General features: G+C 50.9%; 6 protein-coding genes across 6 annotated transcripts; 5 read left to right on the plus strand and 1 right to left on the minus strand.

Annotated features, from left to right (window-relative positions):
- Positions 1–968: 968 nt before the first annotated feature.
- CPAR01_11272 (uncharacterized protein) lies at positions 969–2,764 on the plus strand (the record flags this gene model as incomplete). The annotated part of the gene is made up of 2 exons (XM_060495531.1): positions 969–1,005; positions 1,077–2,764. 2 exons carry the CDS (start codon positions 969–971, stop codon positions 2,762–2,764), a joined length of 1,725 nt encoding a protein of 574 aa, XP_060345879.1.
- Positions 2,765–3,655: 891 nt separating this feature from the next.
- CPAR01_11273 (uncharacterized protein) lies at positions 3,656–4,576 on the plus strand (the record flags this gene model as incomplete). The annotated part of the gene is made up of 1 exon (XM_060495532.1): positions 3,656–4,576. The coding sequence occupies one exon, from the start codon at positions 3,656–3,658 to the stop codon at positions 4,574–4,576; it is 921 nt and encodes a 306-aa protein (XP_060345880.1).
- A 960-nt stretch (positions 4,577–5,536) lies between these two features.
- CPAR01_11274 (calcineurin-like phosphoesterase) lies at positions 5,537–6,838 on the plus strand (the record flags this gene model as incomplete). Its single annotated transcript, XM_060495533.1, has 2 exons — positions 5,537–5,702; positions 5,781–6,838. 2 exons carry the CDS (start codon positions 5,537–5,539, stop codon positions 6,836–6,838), a joined length of 1,224 nt encoding a protein of 407 aa, XP_060345881.1.
- A 1,075-nt stretch (positions 6,839–7,913) lies between these two features.
- CPAR01_11275 (methyltransferase) lies at positions 7,914–9,694 on the plus strand (the record flags this gene model as incomplete). The annotated part of the gene is made up of 11 exons (XM_060495534.1): positions 7,914–8,030; positions 8,073–8,108; positions 8,174–8,230; positions 8,291–8,384; positions 8,442–8,464; positions 8,533–8,725; positions 8,802–8,824; positions 8,878–8,915; positions 8,971–9,108; positions 9,156–9,575; positions 9,649–9,694. 11 exons carry the CDS (start codon positions 7,914–7,916, stop codon positions 9,692–9,694), a joined length of 1,185 nt encoding a protein of 394 aa, XP_060345882.1.
- A 6,876-nt stretch (positions 9,695–16,570) lies between these two features.
- On the plus strand, positions 16,571–17,176 carry CPAR01_11276 (uncharacterized protein; the record flags this gene model as incomplete). Its single annotated transcript, XM_060495535.1, has 1 exon — positions 16,571–17,176. One exon carries the CDS (start codon positions 16,571–16,573, stop codon positions 17,174–17,176), a length of 606 nt encoding a protein of 201 aa, XP_060345883.1.
- A 625-nt stretch (positions 17,177–17,801) lies between these two features.
- CPAR01_11277 (multicopper oxidase) lies at positions 17,802–19,680 on the minus strand (the record flags this gene model as incomplete). The annotated part of the gene is made up of 4 exons (XM_060495536.1): positions 17,802–19,043; positions 19,096–19,215; positions 19,268–19,493; positions 19,544–19,680. The coding sequence occupies 4 exons, from the start codon at positions 19,678–19,680 to the stop codon at positions 17,802–17,804; spliced, it is 1,725 nt and encodes a 574-aa protein (XP_060345884.1).
- Between the last annotated feature and the right edge of the window lie 2,888 nt (positions 19,681–22,568).

Genomic DNA, 22,568 nt, shown 5'->3' on the forward strand with positions numbered 1-22,568 from the left:
AAACCTTGTTTTAGCGCATAGAGCACAGCTGACAAGGCCCTAGAGCTGTATTCCTTGTATCCGGTGTACCGCGGGGTGAGCTTCCGTTGGATGGTGTAGGAGCGTGCGTTCCGTTCCGTTCGGAAGTTCCGTGATAAGCACTCAGACGGCGACAACAATCCCCGGCCAGCACCACATTCGCTGTTACGCGCGCTTGGACTCGCTGAGCCACGTTACGGGGCAGACGATCATTGAGAACATGGGTAAGGGTACCTGTCATGAATTCTTCAGCAGTAGCCGCATTTCCAGATGAAGCAACGATGGGCCGACGGTGTCTTGATGCTTCGATGCCTGGCTGTGCTCCGTAGTAGTGTCCTCGAAATTTGTTTGCGCGTGTAAACGCACGTATTTGATGAGATACTCGCTCATAAGTGTGCTTCAAAAACTTCTGCAATACTCAAGGAAGACACACTTGTGCATCTTTCGCGCATCGACGGGGCCTTGAGAGTTACCTTAGTCGTATCTCAGACGCCACGCAACGCAACCAACGCCTGATCATGACGGTCAAGGTCTCGAATCTGGAATGATTCCGCCGCCGCCTGATCCATATTTCGACAACCAATCTCTCGTAAGTGACATGATAGGCACAAGGGCTGACGGGCCCAATTTCGATAAGTTCCTAATGCGTGTTGGTGGTTCCGGAAGCACCACCGGAATCTATCCCCATACCCTGCCGCGGCGGCCTAACACTGACACAACCCCTGTCAACCAGCCATCAATCTGGGGTAACTCGACAGTAACTGGATATGGGCAGACAGCTTCGATATGTAAAGCTGGACTTGTCTCATGTGCAGATGGGCTTTGATCTCTTATGATTCATCGTTTTATATCTTGACTCTAAACTCGAAATTGAACAGAGTCTTGCGCCACTCGTTCACTCAAGTCTCCTGTACCTAGCTTCTCAGAGCTTCACGTTAGAAAGCCTTACAATGGAGGGTCCATTTGATGCAGTCGTCGTCGGTGCCGGTAAGTATAATTCAGGCCCACTTTGGCTTTCCTTTCCAGACTCTAGCCACTGACAAGTCACTCTTCTCAAGGCTGGTTCGGTCTCGCAGCCGCCAAGGCCTACTCACAACTCCACCCGACCGCGAATCTCGCTGTCCTAGAAGCTGCCGAGTCTTGCGGAGGAACATGGTCCAAAAACCGCCTCTACCCCGGCTTGAAGTCGAACAACATGATTGGGACTTACGAGTACCCTGACTTTCCCATGTCCGAGTCCGTGTACGGCGTCAAGCCCAACAACCACGTCCCGGGCGCGGTCCTGCACCGCTACCTTACCGATTTCGCCAAGCACTTTGGCTTCTTCGATCGCATTCAGTTTAATACCGCTGTCAGCCTGGTGGAGAGGAATGGCGAGAAGGGTTGGCGACTTTCTGTTGCCTCACCGGCAGGAGAGCGCGTTATCCAGACTGAGAAGCTCATCCTGGCAACAGGGCTGACCTCGACGCCGAACCTTCCTACTTACTCAGGAGCCGAGTCTTTCTCGGGGCCTCTGTTCCATGCAAAGGACTTCTGCAAGAGGGCATCAGAGCTCAAAGGAGTCAAGAATGCCGTAGTCGTAGGCGGGGCAAAGTCTGCATTCGATGTTGCCTATGCCTTGGTACAGGATGGCGCGCAGGTAGACCTGATCGTTCGCCCCAACGGCCACGGTCCTGTTTGGATTGCGCCCCCCTTTGTCACACCTTTCAAGAAAAGAATGGACCAGTTGCTGAACATCCGTTGGATGTCATGGTTCAGCCCGTGTCCTTGGGGTGGCGAAGACGGCTACTCGGGTGTTCGGCAATTCCTTCACGGGACCACCTTTGGCCGCTTCATTGTCGATTCGTTCTGGAAGGTGCTGAGCGGCGACGTTCTCTCGGCCAACGCGTACGACTCTCACCCTGAGCTTCAGAAGCTGAAGCCTTGGCACTCGGCGTTCTGGATTGGTAGCGGTCTTAGCATCTTGAACTACGACAGCAGTCTTTTCGATTTGGTCAAGGAGGGCAAGATTCGGGTTCACATTGACAACATCGATAGACTGGAGAGCAACAAAGTCTTCCTGTCTTCTGGCGAGCAACTCGAGACTGAGGCGATTATTTGCTCCACCGGCTGGAAGAAGGAGTCGACCATCAAGTTTGCCGGTCTCAACGAGGAGAAGCTCGGCCTCAAATACTCTGCAACTGAGAAACGGGCTTTAGATCAAGAAGCGGACGCCAAAGTTCTTGAGCTCTTCCCTCGGCTGGGAGATCAACCTAAACTGAGATTCACTCCTAAGGAGGCAAACCCCTTGCGTTACTACCGCTTCATGGTTCCCTCCACAATGGTGGGCTCTCGTGATCTCGCCTTTGCCGGTATGATCTCAACAGTCAGCACTTCAGTCTGCGCCACTATTCAAGGACACTGGATTGCCGCCTTCTTGGGTGGCCAGCTGGATCGTCTCCCTACATCTGATCAGGAGATTACGGACGAGATTATGCTGCACACACAATGGGGCAAGTGGCGTTACCCCTGCGGCTACGGTGCCGACCTTCCTGACTTTGTTTTTGAGGGCTTGCCATACGTCAACATGTTGATGAAGGATCTTGGAGTAGAGACACACCGCAAGTCAAGTCGGCTTCAGGAGCTTACGTCGCCCTACCTACCGGCTGACTTCCGTGGTCTGGTTGATGAGTGGAAGCAGGGTCATGGTGCCAGCGAAATCGAGATTGCCACACATAAGGTTGTTACTTCAGGGACTGATGAATGAGAGGACTCTTGAGAGTCAGCCATCTTGTGGCTTTTATTTTGGAAATTTCTTTTGTTTACGGGCATGTTCCCTTGGCGGATTCCCAATTTCCGTTCTCCCATTATTTTCCCCCGGCCTAATTCAGGGTTAACTCATTGTACTTTCTCGATTGCATAAAGAAGACCGAGAAATAGATGTTGAGAAAATTGCAAATCAGACTTTTCAGCCTGATCCCCAATTTCATGAAGTTCACAATACCTTAGGCCAATCCCCGAGACGGCGACTAGAATCTCACTTCGGGCAGGTGATTGCTTGGCGACTGACGCCCGGCATACTTCCAATTTAGTACGACCTTTGACCCAATGATTCGTAAAGTTCCAACCCGACTGCAAGTTCTGTATTGCGATTAACCTGAACTTTCGTGTATTGTTGCTGTTGGCCTAGTTGTCTGCCGGCGTTCGATATTTCTTGGCTTCAATGGGGTTACCCGCGGAATCCGCGGAACGCATGGCCAAAATCGAATAACCGCCACAGACCCACGGGAAGCGCGTCGCGGGTTAACGGACTATTGACGGGATGCATTTGAAATCGGAGAAAGCTTCATCAGCATACTTGAAATTTACGTCAGATATCTCACGACGAACGGCATTCACATAACGTTATCAGCGATGACTGAAGGTGTTCACCATGGTAATCCCAGCATGATCAACTAACTGAACTGGACTTCTCCAGCGCGCAGTGGATGGTGATCTTCATCTTTGAGAGCGAATCATTTTGCAAACCCCGCTGCAGTATCCCACCGGCGTTTATAAGTTGCGGAGGCTCGTCTGCCCAATCGGTACCATCGAGCTATAAACTGCACTCATCAATCTCACAAACGCAAGTTTCTACCAACTACCTACACTTATCAACATGCTCGTCTTAATCGCCGGAATATCTGGCAGCCTTGGTAGCCGCTTAGCAATGGTTGCGAAGGAGCGCGGTGTCTCTGTCAGGGGCCTGGGACGTGATCCCTCAAAATTGAGTCCTGAGCTGGCCCAGAGTCTGGAGTCCTTCGTCACAAGTCGCAACTACTATGATATCCCAGCTCTAGATAAGGCCGTAGCCGGTGTTGATGCGATTATCTGCGCTTACAACCCGACACCTCTACTGGATCTCGACGGTTGCCTCTTACTCCTCAGGGCTGCCGAGCGGGCAAACGTCAAGGTTTTTATGGCCTCCTCGTGGAACAATGACTGGACAAAGATCAAGTTTGGCGATTTCGAGCACTACGACGCTCATATTGCCTTTGAGCAACAGGCCGCCATGACAAGCTCAATCAAGCCGGTGTATCTTCTCACGGGCACTTTCGCTGACCTCCTGTTTACGCCGTACGGGCCGGGAGGTTTCGATACTTCTGGTGATGTCCCTCAAATGCGCTACTGGGGCGAGGGAAATAAGAAATTGCATTCATGGACGGCGCAAGACGACGTTGCTGCATGGACCATTGAGATCCTCATCAATGGGGACGGCGTTCAACAGGGCAAGGGAGGATTCTTCAGAATGCGCTCTGGAGTCAATACGATTGAGGAACTGGCGTTGGCATACGAGGAGGCGACGGGGACCTTTGTTGAGGTCAAGCGCCAAGGCACCCTGGGGATGCTTGCGGAAGAGATTGCGAGACTGCGTAAGGAGAAAGGCAGAGCTAGAAACTTTGAGTATCTCCCAGAGGTTGTCGCATTCTTGAGCGACCAGGGACTATTCGAGGTGCCGGCTAGTGAGATTGTGTCTTTGTGGCATGTTCGCAAGCCCACAACTCTGGAAGAACACCTCAAGATACGGTTCGGCAGCTGATACAGAACTGGACTGGGAACTAGTTTCAGGCAGTAGATAGGTGCCTGCAGAGCGATCACCTTTATCAAAGGATTCGGAAACAACGTGAGAAGCCGTGGACAGTCGCAGCTCTGACACGTTTCGTAAAATAATCACCTAGTCAGATCCTGACAATTATGATCAATATTTCTCAGAATGCGAACTCGAGAATGTTGAAACACTAGGGTCTTTCTATTCTATGCTCTTTTCAAGAGGGAGATAAAGGTTGAAGCTGTATTACATACTGTAAGACAGACACGTAAGCATGTACTATGAGAGCACATGTTGCTTTCGGGTCTGGGTAAGCTACCGGCCGTGAAGTAGGTAGGTCGGTTGAGGTCACTCGGGGTTCATGGCAAAGTTCCGTTTCCCCAACTCCGTGGGGAGACCGGCCAATATAAGATTACTGTGGAAGAAAATGCTCGAGCTTAAGATCAAAGCGATGGAAGCTAGTGTGGTTAGAGGGCGTTGACTGATGGTGACAGGTCGGAGTCCGTGTTAGCTGCACAGATGGTCCGGACCTTCAGATCGAGGTTCGAGCAGGCAAGCAGACAAACCCTCCAGCGGCTCCATTCATCACTATCTGGGATCTTTGCCACGCTATCCGCGTGGATCGAAGAGAGTATCCTAATACTAGATCATCCCCCTTGCAATTGCAACATCGCATTGATGTGCTTGGCTTCATACAAATTCTGTTCGTCTTTCGAGCTCGAAACAAAAGATCAATGGCCCCTTGTAGGTCCTTCTAAGTATGCACGTTTGGTGTTTCTCGACATCCCTTGACTGCATTTGTGAAACCATGTCCCATAGCAACCTGGCCGAGCCACTGCGAGACTTCAGATGGTGGCATTGTATATAGCTTCAGCAGGCTCCGAAAGTTTTGAAGGTTATACATGTGCTCCGGTAGATCAGCTGTGTTTCCAAGCACCCATAACATTGACGATGACTTTCAAAGTGGCGACTTTCATCTGGGCATTGGCTGCCTTTGCAGGACTGTCCCGTCAATCCCCAATGCTGCACCGTCGCGACAAAGCCTCAGACCCGTTGAGCTTCAGTAAAGATGGCAACTTCAAGATCTCCATCTTCGAAGATCTTCATTTCGGAGAGAGTAAGTCTATGAAGTAGGCGCAGGAACACCAGCCATGTATACTGTGCTCTGTTCAGTGCTGATACCGCATTCCTGTAGACGCCTGGGAAGCATTCGGCCCTGCTGCAGATAAGAAAACTGTCGGTGTCATCACCAAGGTGCTAGACGATGCCAATCCAGACTTGGTGGTACTGAACGGTGACCTCATCACTGGAGAAAATGCCTTTGCAGAAAACGCAACATTCGTGCTCGATCAGTTGGTGAAGCCCATAGTCGATCGGAGTATTCCCTGGGCTAGCACTTACGGTAACCACGACTATCAGCAAAATGTTACGGGGAGCGATATCATGGCGCGCGAGAAACAATGGCCAAATTCTCGAACGCAAAAGATGGTCAGTGACTCCAACGCTGGGGTGTCCAATTACTATCTACCGGTTTATGCCTCCGGCTGCACGAAAGACGATTGTACGCCGGAGCTGGTGTTATGGTTCTTTGACAGCAGAGGCGGCTACTATTTCATGCAGACTGGATCGAATGATGCAGCGAAATTGGTGGGCCAGCCCAACTGGGTCGACGAAAGTGTCGTCAACTGGTTCAAGTCCACCAATTCAGATCTCAACAAGAAACACAACAAGAACATTCCGGGTGTCGCATTTGTTCACATCCCACCAAAGGCCTCGAGTGCTATTCAATCGCAGGGCATCGACCCTGAGAAGAATCCTGGGATAAACGACGATTCTCCGCTGTCGTATCAAGCTCAAGGCTGGTGCAAAGATGGGACTCAAAAAGATTCCTGCGACTACGGCGGCCAAGACTCGGCATTCATGAAGGCGGTTGCTGATAGCCCGGGTATGATTGGAGTGTTCAGCGGTCACGACCACGGCAACAGTTGGTGCACTAAGTGGAAAGGCTCTGTCAGCGGTGTTTCCGTTGACGGAACGGGCGTCAACCTGTGTTTCGGTCAGCATACAGGCTATGGGGGATACGGAAATTGGATCCGAGGTTCGAGGCAATTGTCTTTCGCCCGTGATAAACTGTCAAAAGGGGAGCTTGACACGTTTATTAGACTGGAGTCTGGAAACATTGTTGGATCGATTACTTTGAACTCCACCTACGGAGAAGATAAGTATCTCACAACTCCAGACGATAGGACATAAACCGAGTTTCTGGACACCGCGAAATTGCCGCTTTTCTGTCAAGTAAGAAGTTTGGGATCGACATTATACCCTGAAACTGCACGTAATGTTAATAGAATGATTCCATGATTGATGGTTTGTGCCCCCCAGCATGCCTGGTCAACTCAGAGGTTGCTGGATCCTTACCCTTCTTTCAGTCTAAGCGGACTTAGAGTATGAAAACTACTTCTTCCTGATCTAATTAGTAACTTCACCAGCTCTCGTCAGCTTTGGGCGCGATCGCCCTGTTGATTCGGTTGTGATGTACGGAGTACCTGCCCAGTACACATCGTGCACCCCATCGAAAGCGGAATGACATGCGGGGGAAATCAAATTTGGGCTTAATTCCATTATTTCCACGTATTATGAGATTGGGTCGAGAACAGAATTGGAGATCAGTTGAGCTTAATGGAGAACTCATTATTGACGACTTTCCGCTCTCGATGAAATATACTCAACTACATCGTTCCTTGGCCGGCAAAACGACGATATCGTCAATAGGCAAAAGTTTTGACCAGCATGGGGGTCGAACCCACAATCTCCTGATTCCACGGTGTATCGTAGTCAGACGCCTTGCCATTGGGCCAACCGGCCAGACAATTGAGAACATCTCGGATGCTCGTCTGTGGGGCGGGCAGGCCAATTTGCGGTTTATAATGTGAAGCCAGAAGTGTCAGCGATCTCCAACGCACAATCGCGCCTCGAAGTCTTTGCGACTCTGGTTGTTATTGTTGGAAAGCTGCTCCACCCTCGTTGTCAAGAGGATCCCCGTCACCGCCACGCCCCTGTTACATTCTACAACGCTACTGAGCCCGTTGGAAAAATAGCTGATATCGGAGGCGAGCCGGCCCCCTCATCACACCGACTGGTTGGTCCAAGAGAGTTTCGTAACCGCCCAACGGCTAAAGTCTCATCACACCAACGTTCCGCACTTGGAAGTTGGAACCAACAAGAGCATGTTGAGACCAGCAATGAAAACAATGTCCTTCGAGCCCCTGCTCCTAGAAAACATGCACTGATATCCGTGATTAGCGTTCGAAAACCTAACCCATTCATAATGGACCCCTCTGCCCGTTCTTCCATGTGCCGCGGCCTTCCACCCCCCTTCCCCCCGCACCAGCTGCTCGGTTCTCCCACGCCACTCAGAACCCGACAGTTTGGTTCGCCCATCCTCGTCATTGACACTATCATATACGCTACCTATGTTTTGAATTAGATGGACGTCGACGACGATCTTGAATTGCAAGATGAGGTAAGTCGTCAGGCTCGCTTTTGGAACTGCTGACCATGTTTGAAGTTCAAATTTGACAGCTGTAGGGGACAAATGCCGAGGAGATGGACTCTGATCTCGACTCTGCGATTGAGGATATGGAGGTATGTTCACTACGACTTGAGTCGGGCATCTTCACTCTGTACATAACTTAATGTCATCAGCCGCCCGCGCAGCCCGATCTTCTTTCAATAACGTCAGATATTTTCGAGTATCAGTTTGAAAACGGCAGATCGTACCATTCGATGAGCGAAGGCAGTTGAGTCTGCCACCAGTTTGCTTCAATCACATGTGCTTCTGGCTAACATTTAACAGAATATGCGTATCCGAATGACGATGTAATTACTTTTTTCTTATCCACCATTCTTATTGGCTTGAAACGCGTTAATTTGATTTGAGAGTGTAGCTGGAACTCATACGTTACGGTACGTATTACCATTGGTCCCCTTCCCTGCAACTTTACTCACAGCAAGTAGATCTTCAACATCATCTGTGGTTGATCACACTCGATGGAGAATTAGCGACAAGCCCTGGGAGAGAGACGGCAAGGCGAGTTCTGGATCTGGGAACCGGAACTGGAATCTGGGCGATTGACTTTGGTGAGTGATGAACTCGTGACCGGTTCCCACGCGTTTGGGGAGGGTTTTGATGAGTGCGAGACTGACACTGTGCTAGCCGATGCATATCCCGGCTCTGAGGTACAAGAATAAGACAAAAAATCACGCTTTCCCGTTGACTAAACTGTTTCCAGGTTATCGGTGTGGACTTGAGCGCCATTCAACCTGATCTGTAAGCCCAAGCCTCACTCCGTCTTCTGCTTGCTTGGCTGATCACTCTTACGTAGTGTTCCCGCCAATTGCAGTTTTGAGATAGATGACCTCGAGCTCGACTGGCCTTGGGAGCAACCCTTTGACTACATCTTTAATCGGTCCTGTGCAGGCAGTTGGTCAGATTTTCGATCTATGATTCAAAGAGCATACGAGTAAGAATTAAGCCGCACAGTCGCTTCACTTGCTGATACTAGTGCAGTCATCTAGAGCCCGGTGGCTACTTCGAGATTCAAGACCTCGAGCTTCCATCTTACTGTGACGACGGTTCCGTGCCACCGGACGCCGCTCTCTACCGCTGGCAACACGCGCTTGTGGATGCCTCAAACGAGGTGGGTCGGCCTATCAACTACGCTGTAGACTGTCTTGACGATCTTCACAACGTTGGCTTCATCGAGATACACCACCAGATCTACAAATGGCCTTTCAACAACTGGCCCGATGACCCAAAACTCAAAGAAGCCGGTCGATGGAACTGCGCGAATCTCGATATGGGCCTCGAGGCGTTCTCTTTGGGCCTCTTGACCAGAGTAAAGGGCTGGACGCGAGATGCCGTTGAGCAGTTGTGCGCAGAGGTCAAGAATGAGGTGAAGGATACTAGACTGCATGCCTACTGGAGACAGTGAGTCGTTACTTAAGTCGTCCTAAATCGACGCCCAGGCTCCCTTCGAGACTACCTACTGACTATTTACTAGACACGTTATCTATGGTCGGAAACCTTGTAACCTATCAATAACATAGCGCGAGACTTAAATAGGCTCTGCGAATTGTACACTCTGCAGTGATAATTCACACCCGTCGCCCGTTTTGAAGATGGACAGTTTCATCACAGCTAGACAGCCAGCCACGAGTAGCAGGCCAATCTAACAATTCCCGAGAAAGTTTGAATCTTATCTGCTTTTCTTTTCTCCCAGTTTCAAACAAAGTAATGAGCTTTTTCTGGAGGCTCCATGATTTCCCAAAGACCCTTGGCTTTTGCAATAACCCGATACAGATGTGTACCGCTATTTCCCTCCGTTACTGTCGATCCCACGTCGAGATTTCGGGAATCAGCCTGGCCAGCTGTGTCCTTGTCTTTCCCTTCCGAACAGTCTTTCCCTTCTAAACCGTCTTCCCAAGCAGACTATTCCTAAGCGATTTCCTCGACTACCCAGCAGGTGCTCAAAGAACGAATCCCCGACCGGGGCAAAATCTCCCAATCAGCGTTATATGCCGTGTCAACCAGGCAGGGCTTGTCAACATCAGAAACTAAGACAAGCTTCTGTGCGCGATTGACTTCAGCCTCGAGCTCCAGGGATTCGCCGTCAAAAGGTAGACTAGATTGGTTCCTTGATTGCGCATCATGCCTAGAGGAAGCTTGCCATTTGAATTAGACTCGTCGTTCTCGGCAGAATCTTGATTGACGGCTGTCATCGCAGTAGCTAGCATGCCAAACACAAGTTGACGACCTGAGATCGAATCCATGGGACTGCTCTTTGAGAGGCATGTTCATCACTCGTCTGAGGCGCTTCGCCAGTTGTCGGCGTATCCATTGGGTCATCGACGCGGCTATACCGCCCTACCCAAAGGGTCCCATCTGCCATGATCCGCTCGACAAACCACAGCTGACTGTATGACTTTCCATCAGGGGATGGATCCAACTGCAATGCGTTGAAAGGCATAGTCGCGACCAGTAGGTGTTAGGACAAATCTCGTCCGACTTTGTCGGGGAGAAATGGATCGTGAAAATCACCTTCTCTGATCGACTGCCAGACCACCTCTACAGGCAGCATCACAACGAAGATCGGACTGAAAGCACAGCAAGCACTCATACTTGATCCCGGTATCCACTAATACTAAGAACAACCTCTTCGTCGTTGAACACTCACCGAACGTCGAATCGGACAACAGTTCTCAGTCGGAAAACCTTGCCGCACGGGTGCATGGATCTGACGAGGCATGGGTGAAATTAAGCAACGGGACCCAGATTGCTCTCCCTGATGCGACCGGTCCAGCTCAAGCTATCGTTACTCTGACCCCTTGGCATCTCATCGTCCAGTCATACGGCTCATCTGCCAACAACGACACCCTGGAAGGCGAGGTCACTACTATTGATGTTGGTCAGCTGGACACTCTGAGGCCTTGGACGAACATCTCCGGCATCGAGCATCTGAGCGGGGCCGGAACGTAATCCACAGCTTTGAGTGGGCTGTCGACGGTCAGACAGCCGTGTCTATCAACTTTGGAACCGTACTCAACACCCTGAGAGCTTGGGTCAATGGGAAGGAACTTACGCCGGTTGACCCAACGGACCCCGTGGCTAATATCTCGAGTTTCCTCATCACAGGCAACAACACACTGAAAGTTGAGGTGGCAACCACCCTGTTCAATTCGGTCGAGGCCAATGTAGACCGAGTCTTTGACATCGGCCTTGGTCCGCAAAGACCGATGTACTATGTTGAAACTGCTTGGGAGAAATTTGGTCTCATAGGACCTGGGTAGCTGCGGTCTTTGAGGACCTTGACCGTCCTACTGAGACAAATCAACTGCTGCACTGCATCCTGATGATGATTATTGCTTGCTATTGAGTCGTTGGATCACCCCCCGTTTGAACCTTCCCGTCTCTTCTCTCCTGTACAATCTTTCTTGGCCGAACTTTCCTGTCCAATCTTGTCAGTTCAATTCTTCCTGCCGAGGTAACGGGCTGAGTCTTACAGGTTTGTTTGATTCATGTATTCATCACTCTGGTGCGATGACCCATCGTTCAGCCGGTTATCCACTCCAGTAGGACCGAAATTGGATTCATTGGAGGCTGATTAGAGTCGAGATCTCCCAGTCCCGGAAACAGGGGGTCGAGGGCTATCAGAGATCAGTAGATGGGAGGACTCGAACTGCGGGCTCTCCGCATCCCATTCGATTGGTTATTCTGCGGTGCGCGCATTTGGTTGGATCCTATTCCAAGGCCAGAGGATTGGGGGTACCCATATTCGCGTGAGGATTCTGCGGCATGGGCACTTGTTGTAGTGCTGTTCCCGAAGGTTGGGGAACAGGGGTACTCATGTTCGGGTGAGGATTCTGCGGGATACTTGAGCCATCTGTTGCGGCGCTACTACCGGAGACTGATTTGGAGGTAGCATGGGCACCCAAGTGTCGAAATTTCTGCGCATCTGTTCGTGTCCTCTTTGGCTCAGGTATACGACGTCGACCTTAACCATGTGATAGTTCTGGAAGCATCGGAAGATCACCCCGAACTCTCTATCGTTCACACCCTCAATGTAATTTCCACAATTACTTGTATTGCGGATCTGGACAAAGTACCAGCGAAGACGCCATTCAGCCTCCTGCGGGACCGGTTCTCTGTGGACGCCCTCTGACACCTGTTCTGTGTAGCCCTAGAGATGTTTAATGGATCTGGGGGTCATGCCCAGAGGAAGGAGCACCTTCGTCAGATTATGGTTGCCTGCCATGATGGTTGATGGCGTATGTGTAGGAACGCTTCAAGTTGCTCTGGGAATGTCAAAATGGTCTCGAACATGAGCAATGGATGCTTGTAGGGATTGTGCTCAGTTATCAACAAATTCTTCATGGGGTTGCACATTGTGTTTCCCTTTTCCGCTACCCATGCAACCCATGCAACTCATCTTCACAAGTCCGCCTAACATTGGCTTTTAAAGTTCAAAGACAGACTGGCTAGTACTGAGAATCAGGTTCCAGGACTTCAAGGCAGAATCGCTTGAGCTTGCATTGCCTGCCTGGCTCCAGGCTTTGGCATCGTCAGGCCTTCCATACGGAGGGCCCGCATGGTCTTTGCGCATGTGTATGAGCCCGTTCCAGGGTTCCGCCTTCGCGCATTGGTTGAGCCAGCGATCCATCGGGTGACTTGATGACGACCTCTTCGGCTCGTGGTCCAGGCGGGCGTTCTTATTCTGTTGGTCTGCCCGCATTCTGGGAAGCCCAATGTCAGTGCCCACCAGACTTCAAGACTGGAGTTGTACACTGACCTGGCTATCGTTTTGCTTGTCTCGGTAATGCTCCGGTCAACTTCAGGTTGATGGCGTTGATGATTGTTATCTTGATATAACAAATCAACAACTTAGAACTCTGAAGAATTTATGGCCTTTATGCTCCAGAATGTAAGCGGCCCCAAATCGAGATATCATTGAACTGGGCTTGTTTGGGATCATGTATCTGGGGGCCATTTTTTGCTGGGGCCAGTTATTATTTTGACTGACATCATCTCATACTTGGGGCCAATTTCAAGTCTGAACTTCTTGCTGGTTTCCAATTGACTCCTCGTTACATTCCAGTGAGATTGGTCTTACGTCCTGCATTTCAACATGGAGTTGATGTTGGCAAACGATCGGCGAAGCAGAGTTTTCTGCCTGATCTGTTCCATAAACTTCATTTTATGTCGGTTGAAGAAAAGGGATCGTCTTTGCTGTAACCTCTGGGTCAAGTATGATAAAGAAAAACTTGTGTGAAATATTCCAATGAGAAACACCAGAGGCTAGTTGGATGTGACGCCTTTTTGCAATGACGCTTAACTGCAATCTTCATTACCGCAGAACATGCGTAGCTGAAGGAGATGATTAATGTTCAAAAACCTTCAGAGATTAATATTGACCGACGATCGTGGGTCTGTAGGCTTTATTGCAATTGAACTCCGAACTGTTGATTCGATGGCGGAGCGCTGAGGCGGAATCGCTGTCGGCAACAAGGCGTACCTCAACTCGTTTATGTCGTTTACTTCTCCCAAATTTCACAATGTCCTCAGTATTATGGAGACTGTTATGCAGCCGGGGAGGTAAGAGCACGCCCTACCTCCCGCGTCTAGTCTTATGTTTGTTTTTAATTCCTATACTGGACTTCTGCACTTCTCAATTATTCCCACAGATGCTTTGTACGACAGACGCGGAGGATTCCCTCCGAGCCCTTCAAAGCGGTCCAACCCAGGTCGCGCTGGTACGGCAAAGGCGTGAACTCGTGGGACGAATACTGGACTCCCGGTTCCAGGTCCTTCGTTTTGTAAGGAGTGATCAGCTCACAGACGTATTCCTGGTTAGCTGGCTTGAGCAGAGTCCGAAAATGGTCCTTGAGGCAAAAGTCTGCCCTCAGCATATGCAACTTCCCGCCGTTTGGAAAGCCCAAAAACGACATATTAAGAGGCTTGTTTTAAAGACGATAGCAATTGTTCGGGACAATGAATATCTATTCCTCGTTTTGCATCCGAAGGCTGTGGTGTCAACCCATGTCGTGTCCGGTTTTTCCTGCGACCCTCTACATTTGGAGACGTCAAGCAATACAGCAAAAATCAGTACAGCTGCTCGAAATAATTTGACCGCATGCTTCAACCAAGACATCTTATCATATGGACACCTCTTCGAACTTCTTAAAACCGTGATTGTGACGACTAATCACGTGGTTCTTGGGCAAGACGTAGGTTCTCGCCTATTACGGCGGCCAACTTTGAAAGGTCACCATCGCCGGAGGACAAGTTACGAGAGGCAAGAGTGCAATTGTATCAGTATCTTAAAGCGATCGTCACCGAGGACACGCCCATGTTCATCGATTGCTATCCTAAATTACGAAAGTGGGATTCCACAGATGCAGAATACCGAGGTCTGCTGCACGAAAATGGGAAGAGTCAGACCCTACGAACTCGAAATGGAAACTATCCTAGAACGCTCTAGAGTAACGGACTCGAAGGAGATTCGCTTTCGTTGGCTAAAGCGCCAGAGCGACGTCGAAAGTAAGAAAGATTTGCTAAGAAATAGTCGGTGCAGTATCCAGGAGTTCGTACAATATTGGCATGTGTGAGTAAGGTATTCTCTTGAACATATGCCGTTTTTGTTCTACTTCATGCCGCCAGTAATACTAAAATTACGTATTGGACATTGTATGTAGCAATACCACGCTACCAGCTTACAGCTTTAGCTCCTGGCCGACAATGTTAGAGCTCTGAATTTTGTGCCAACCCTTTCTCAATACGCGCGGGGAAACAGAGCTCTCGCTGGCGCCAACCAGCCATGAAGCTGTTCCCGCAGAGCTCAGCGCGTGGTTATCCAGGCTTCGGAGTTCGCGGCATACAGCTTTACCACATGCTCTGCCCCGACTAGCCTCAACAGGTTTGCATCCCCTGGCATAGTTGACGTCCCTAGACACAAGCCGACATATCGAATTGTGCTCAGATAGCAATTCGAGTCCTGATGTGGAGACAACATCCATACGACTTCATGTTCGCAGTCCAGAAGTAACGATGCGGGCTTGGGGGAGCCAAAATGCCTCACGATCGCCTGAAGACGGAAAGTCTGCCCATCCAGGGGGTTGATGCTACGTAGGTGTTGATATAACGAGGAGGTTGGTTAGTCTTACTTCTCATATTCCCCCCACTTTTAAGCAGCAAGGCACTATGGTACAGGTAGCAAAACATTCACGTGAAGGCGTGAAGAAGATGCCAAATGCAAGTGACAAAAATAATTCCCCTCATTTCTTCATTATGCTATGTTCCTTCCATGGTCACTGTGACAGCGGTCGTAGGCTCCATCTTGCTCTAATATGCAAAGTTTGTCATTCAGTCCTGCAAAGTTAGCTTCGAGTCCGCTGTAAGTAGCGTCAAAGAAAACCAAAGTCCCAATATTGACTGAGACATTAAGCTGTCATGCGGCGTAAAACATATCAAAGACTGCATAGATAGTCTAGATCAATGTAGCATTGCATTTGGTGCATCGTGGGAAGTGTCTTGGCTTGGCCGAGGGAACTTCTAATAGCGAGTTCTCCAAAAGTTGTAGCCATTTCTCGTCTTGAACATACTTTGACCAATAAGAGCAAGATTGAATAGGCGCGTGTGTTATCTAGTCGCCGTCCAGCCTATCTATGCGCATTAGGGTTACCTAATCACCATCTCGCAACCCTGTGCACCGCGGCACGGCTGATGTAGCCAAAGATGCCTAATATACATGCGGGTAACTGATTGGTCAATCATCTCCTGAAAGTAGAATGAAGCCCCTTGCTGGAAGACATAGCCCTAAAGGAACCCATACAGTTGCCATGGGTAGTACTAGTGTGATGTGAGAATACCATCGTTGCTCAATGCAGTTCTTCCCGGAACATGTGATGCGTGCAGCCTCGGACTCAAGGGTGGAGCATTTCTCGTGCTATGGGTCCAATCATGGCCTGTAATTTTTGTTCCTCTACCTAGTCTTTAGCTTGAGGTCTCCTTGTGGGTCTGAATGCGAGTTGGACCGGGTGACTCGTCTAAGTCTTCGCTGTGAAGCTTGGGAGACGTATTAGTTGACAACTCAACTGCAGCGACATCGCCCAGGGTATATCGCCCGGCTGAAATGAGGCTATCGTTGCTTTCAAGAAGCGAATGTTACATTGATGAAGCGAAGTGGGGGAGAAGCCTCGCCTAGGCTGGGCCGTAGAGGCATCCTCAGGAGCTGCTTAGAGTTGCGAAGCTGAGGGATGATGGGGAAAGAAGCCAAGAAGGCTCTTCAATCTGAATATAAAAGGACACGACTGGAACCTGTTTTTCAGACAGTGAGCCTACTGATAATTCAGAAGACAACAATCGACCTCTACTCCTCAGTCCACTCCATCAAAATCTTGAATTTCAAGCATCAAACTAAATCCCTTGCAATGCATCTATCTCTTTCTCTCGTTGCAGCTCTCGTCGCTGCTTCAGCAGCCTTCAGAATCCCCGAGGGCGCAACCGACGGCACCTATCTAGCCTACTACGACGAGTCGGGCAATGAGGTCCACGTCAAAGACCCCAATCCCATCACTGTGGCCGGCCTCGCCTCGGCTGACACTCAGGCGCGAGCCGTGAAGAGGCCTGGCCTCTCTCGGGTCCGCCGCTCCCCGGCCCCCAGCGAGCTCTTCGAGCGTGCGGCCACAGTGTGGTGCGGCTGCGGCAACTTCTTGAACAACATCGACTGTGACCGCGCCGTCCAACAGATCAAGAACGATATCAATGCTGCAGGCGGCCAGTCCGACGTTGGACCTGGCCTCGCGTGGTACAAGATTAGCGGCAACGTTGTCGTGTTCCTTTGCGGCCGTGGGCCTGGCAGTGGCCGCATCACCGAGGCTAGCTTCGCTGCGGGTCTCTCGACTATCACGAGCGCTTGTGGCTACTATGTCGCCGGAACCATCGAGAATGGCAACCTTGACGTCGGCTACATGCTCAATGATCCCAATGTTTGGTTCTGCAACAGCGCCCGAGGGTCTAGCGTGCATCAGTGCTAGTTCGTTGCAGGGCTTGCTCCAATCTCATTACACTCGTGTGAGGGTCGATGTCAAATTTGCTGCCATTCGTTGGATTCAAGCGTTCCTGTGCAACGATGCACAGGAACTTATGTTGAAGTTGGTCATTCTCGTTGTGTGGGACTTGGCCGATGTTTGGAGAACTAGTATCATTCTTATTGCTCAGCAACCCTTGAAGTTAAATAAGTCATGGAAAGTACATAGAGGACGATAATTCAATCTCGCAATGGACTTACCTATTTTGTATACTCGCCAATTTTGTGCCATTTGCGATTTCTTGAACTGTTAAAGGAGATGTCTCAACATTCATTCAGCCAAAAACGGAAGGATTCTTTCCCAGTGAGGTGAAGAGAGCAAAGAAAAGCTCACAACCACCTATCGTCGAATAAATTACCTGAGGCAATGTAGAAGTGCATGTTTCGTTACTAGTTTTTATGTTTCTATGTATAAGTATAAAATATAAGTTCGAATACCAAAAGTCCAGTACAAGTAGTAATGTTTTACAAGTGAAAGTATACTCTCTGCTCTCCCTCGGCCCACCTCGTCAGATGTACATGATTTTTACACAATATCTTACAAGACTCTAGGAGAGTCAACCTCAGATCATCTACTGAGGTCCATCAATAGCAGCCTGTGCAGCTCTCTTGACACGTCTCATCTTGACGCCGCCACGAGTGGACCAGTACTGATCTAGCCTCGTTGTGACCTCATCAACATTGTTGTAAGGTTGAAGCGATGCCATGAACTGCACTTTCTGCGTAATAGCATCAGCGCTAAAAGCCGTAGCTGTAACCGGAACAGCTCTCCATCTAGCCTCCATTGGGTCGGCAAAGGAAGTCTCGTTGTACCCGAAATCGGCTAGGGCCGTCACGTTAAATGCTGCCATCATCTCGTGGTCCTCATGGATGAGGTTATGGCAGTGGAACATGTACACGCCATCCCATGGAGCATAATGCGCCTCAACGCGGACTACCTCACCAGCGTCAAGCCAAACCACGTCCTTCAGACCAGCAGCCTCATATGGAAGGACGGGTCTCTTCGCCTTCGTGCGGCTGAGGACGCGGAAGTCGACGAGGTGCACGTGGATGGGATGCGTCCAGCCGCCGCCGCCGTTCTCAAACTCCCAAATCTCGACCTTGCCGCGAGGCACGTTGGCAAGAATGCGGTTCTTGACGTCGCTAAAGCCGACACCGTTGATCTTCCAGCCGCCGCCCTGGCGGTGGAACAGGAACTTGCGGTCGACGCCATTGCCCTGCGACGGCGGGAAGGGCACGTTGCGGAGGTTGGCGGGAACGACGGCATTGTCGACAACGGCGGGCTTGCTGACGACGAAGCGCATCACCTGGTTGGTGAAGCCGTAGTCCTTATCCTTACCGACGTCGTCCTGGTTGCGGAGCGTAATGTTTTGGCCCGCAAACTGGCTGAAATCGAAGACGACCTCCCAGCGCTCGGCCATGGAGATAGTCAGGGTGGAGGATGTGATGGGGCCCGTGAGGAGGCCTGCATCGGAGGCGATGACTTGGAAAGGAATGTTGGCGCCGCCGGTCTGGCGCTGGAAGTAGAGGATGAAGGATCGTGAGACGGCGGAGTTCAGGAAGCGGAGGCGGTACTTGCGGGGTTCGACCTTGAAGAAGGGCCAGGGTTGGCCGTTGACATGGATAACGTCGCCCCAAAGGCTGTCGGTCTCGCCAGCGGGAGAGAAGAGAGAACCGTCATTGTTGTATTGCTTAGATGACAAGACGAGAGGAATATCGTTTACGCCGTATCCGGTGGGGAGGCCGAGAGCATCCTCAGCGGGATCCTGGATGATGTAGGCACCGGCCTGACCAAAGTATGCGTTGACGGCAGTCTGACATTCATGGTCAGCTAGATGAGACCAATACAAGGCCTGGGTAACTTACGATATCCATCGCGTGGTCATGGTACCACAGAAAGCGCCCGCTCTGGCTGTTGGGGTAGTAGTAGTCCTTGTACTGCCCAGGGAGGATGCGATCCTCCGCCCACCCGTCCCAAGGTGCCCTCTGACATGGCATTAGACAAGTGGCAAGATACGACGGGCATCGAGAGACTTACAGAAGGCGAACCGTGGAGATGCACCGCACTCGGCAGAACAGCCTTGTTGGTGAATCTGACAACCGTCTCCCGTCCCCTGGGCACCAAGAAGGTAGGACCAGGAGAGATGCCATCGTAGCCCACAAGCGAGGCCGGTCCCTTGTTGGGATAGACCTGCTGCTTGAATGGAACGATGTCGACCTCGTAGTAATCGATCTGCTTGTTTGTGACCGGGTTCGTGATCGACCTTGGTTGTCATCAGTATGCTAGTCAAGGATTAGGGGCTGCATATCTCACATCTTGGGCTGCTTCACCGGCGGAATCGGCAGAGGAAACTGGTAAAAGTACTTGTACTCGGGACTCAACCAGTCCTTTGCCGATGACCCTTCAAAGAGGGCCATCGCCGCCACGAGGTGAGAAGCTCGGAAGAACATCTTGTCAAGAGAGTGAAGGGGAGGGAAGGGAATTCGACGCGAGGGAAGCTGGGTATCGTTTCAGAGACGAAGCTTGGCCTGGTGATCCAACATCAATAGGTTACCAGGTGATGATGGCTTATATATGCCGTTGTAGTGACCAAGGTTTTGGCCTGTATCCGTATTCCCCATCATGATGGGAGAAAAACACCCGAGTGGCGTCGCCTGGGCATCCAGGCTATCGCCGCCTTGTCGTCCATGGCCAAGACTGTCCGAACATACATGGGAGCAGAAGCCCAGATGTGTTCCCTGGGTTATGGCTCAGGCTTCGTGACTCGAGAGTGCACTCTTCTTTGCGCCGTAGGAAGAGAGTCTAGAACCTTAGAATAGCACTTCTCGCAGTGATCGGATGAACTGTGTAAGGTCAGCGCGTATAGGAAAAAAGGCAGCTACTCCTGCAGAAACTATGACATCCTCCCCCACTTTCCGTGCAGGGCCTCAAGATCTTCTTGCTCTATGTTGCTTTGGTCGGAAAGGATCAAGCATCGCCAAGTCGATTGACGGAGTGCGCATCGGGTGACCCGAAGAATTGGTTTGGCTGCGAGGCTTCGGGACCCGTGCATGCATTTGCAAGCTGCACATTCGGCTATTGTAAGTCAGAGCCAACTGTGCCATTAAGGGGGCATCATCGAAAATAGCGGAAATCGCAGAGTCCGGTGTTCTTGGCATCTGGAGATGACCCCCATCCCCCATGGAGACCGCCTTCAAGATATCCACAGCCAGCCCAGCACGCACCCTCGGCGCGGGATCGAACAGAACATAAGCAGGCCGCAATGCAAGTGCATAGCATCTATGCCGCTCGCTGTTAAGGTCGAGAGGTGCAGGCTGCTGTAGCAACATGGACTGCCAAGGCGCGCCGGCACGAACGTGTGTTTCCCCACGGACATGAAAATGGCAATGGTGAATAATTCCCCTTTTCGACATTTGCATTTGAGGTTACACGAATGGGCTCGAAAATTGTTTGGTGAGCCTGTAAGGAGCTGGCAATAATCCCTTCGCAACAATTTCCTCGGTGGCAGCTAATGTCAATCGCGAGGTTTATTTGCCGCCGGCATATCAACACACCCATTCAGTTGAAGGATGACGGACGCCTCTTGGTGATCTTTTCGAGTGGCGCTTCAAGCTAGTGACGGTTCTCGATGAAGACCATCCGAAGGCCCGGACGCGCCCCCCTGAAACTGACGCTCTAGCTCGGATGGATAGACTCGGGGCTGACAGCTAGCTCATGTCGTGCAAGGCTCGTGAGCCACGTATCGATTCTGACTTCCCACGCAGATCCGATCTTAGGCTCGCGTGATGGATGGTGACAGATCATTCGATTATGCTTTCCTTCAGGCGACAGCGAACCTCATCCAACTCCGGGCTCCGGTAAAGGCGAAGAGGTCAGGGAACAGCAGAGTCTCGAGCTGAACAACATTGTCGGGCTTAGCCGGGGCGGAGGCCGGTGCTTGGACCCACTTACGCTCCGTGCCGATCCCGCGCGTAATTCACGACTCCAAACTTTCTCCAAGCCCGCGAGAACACAACAAATACCACGGCATCAACCAAGCAAACATGGCATAATTCAATGATGCAAAAAAGCAAAATGAAGGGGCTCAACCGGGGATCGAACCCGGGGCCTCTCGCAGAGTAGACAGACGTCGGAACCCAAAGCGAGAATCATACCTCTAGACCATTGAGCCAATGTTGCGAGATGTTTGCATCTCGGAATGGGACTGCCGACTTCCGAGAGGTTTGTCATCTAAGTAGTCTGATCGACAAGCTAAGATAGAACTGATTCTCGTTCCTGTCACCATCAACTTCATGACAGCCAGATACAGACTGTGATTTGGTTCACAAAAGCACGGTTTGCAAATAAGAGCGATTGGATAGGTATTCACAACATCGCGAGATGGTAAGTTGTACTAGCGCAGAATGCCACGCCTGCCAACCAACAAAGGTTCTGACTAAAGAAGGGACAACCTTTGATGAGCCAAATCATGTGGCCGGTGCTTCAACAGGACGACACCGCCTTTGACAGCAACCGACGTCACCGTAGTTGACTCCATATGCCGCCGTAGTGGAAACCGACCGAGTGCCGGTAGTAGACCGGGATCTTATCTCTTTGTCTCTATTGGAACGTCACGACTTTGTTGAAACATCTAGAATCAGGAATGTTCCCATATCCCTGTACCTTAGTAAGGGTGCGATTCCTCATGAGATTTGACGACAGCGGACTGAGGACCATCGCAGTCGTTGGCGACGAGACGTGCTCCAGTCGCCAGAGCCGCATGAACTCAATGCCAAGAGAAGAATAAAATAGCCGTGAAGCGGCAACTTTAATACTCTTACCACCGTAAGACAAGGAAGCGTGACCTCCATTGATCCCCGACTAACGGGGCCGCGCCGGTTCCCCATCGTGGATCCCGCCCGCCGAGGACCGATACCCGCGCCACCCAGCCTCTTCCGGGACGGCTATCGGCCGGTGACCAAAAAAGGACACCCATCACTCACCGTCGACAGCACTTTGCGGGCGTGCCAACGCGTTATCATTCGCATCATCCACGTCGGCGACACAAGTCAAGTCTTGCTCCACCGTTCATGTTCGTGATCCACATCTAGGGCACTAGCCTCTAGGCCATCATCTTTGGTCCCCGAGAGAGTCTAGTCAACGCCGGCATCGTGGGAACGGGACCCGCCCTCCCCACGAAATCTCTGCCACTGCCGTGATGGCTTGTTGAGGATGCTGACTAGATGCCCGAGAATCTGAATTTCTTCCCTCCAGGTTTTCGTCTCATGTCTCGCATCGCGTCAGTGTCATGTTATGATGTTAGTCAACATGAAAGTGCCCGGGACGAGCAAAGAACTAC

This window comes from Colletotrichum paranaense (genome assembly GCF_030867605.1).
Source record: "Colletotrichum paranaense strain IMI 384185 chromosome Unknown Scaffold_9.1, whole genome shotgun sequence".
Classification (NCBI taxonomy): domain Eukaryota; kingdom Fungi; phylum Ascomycota; class Sordariomycetes; order Glomerellales; family Glomerellaceae; genus Colletotrichum; species Colletotrichum paranaense.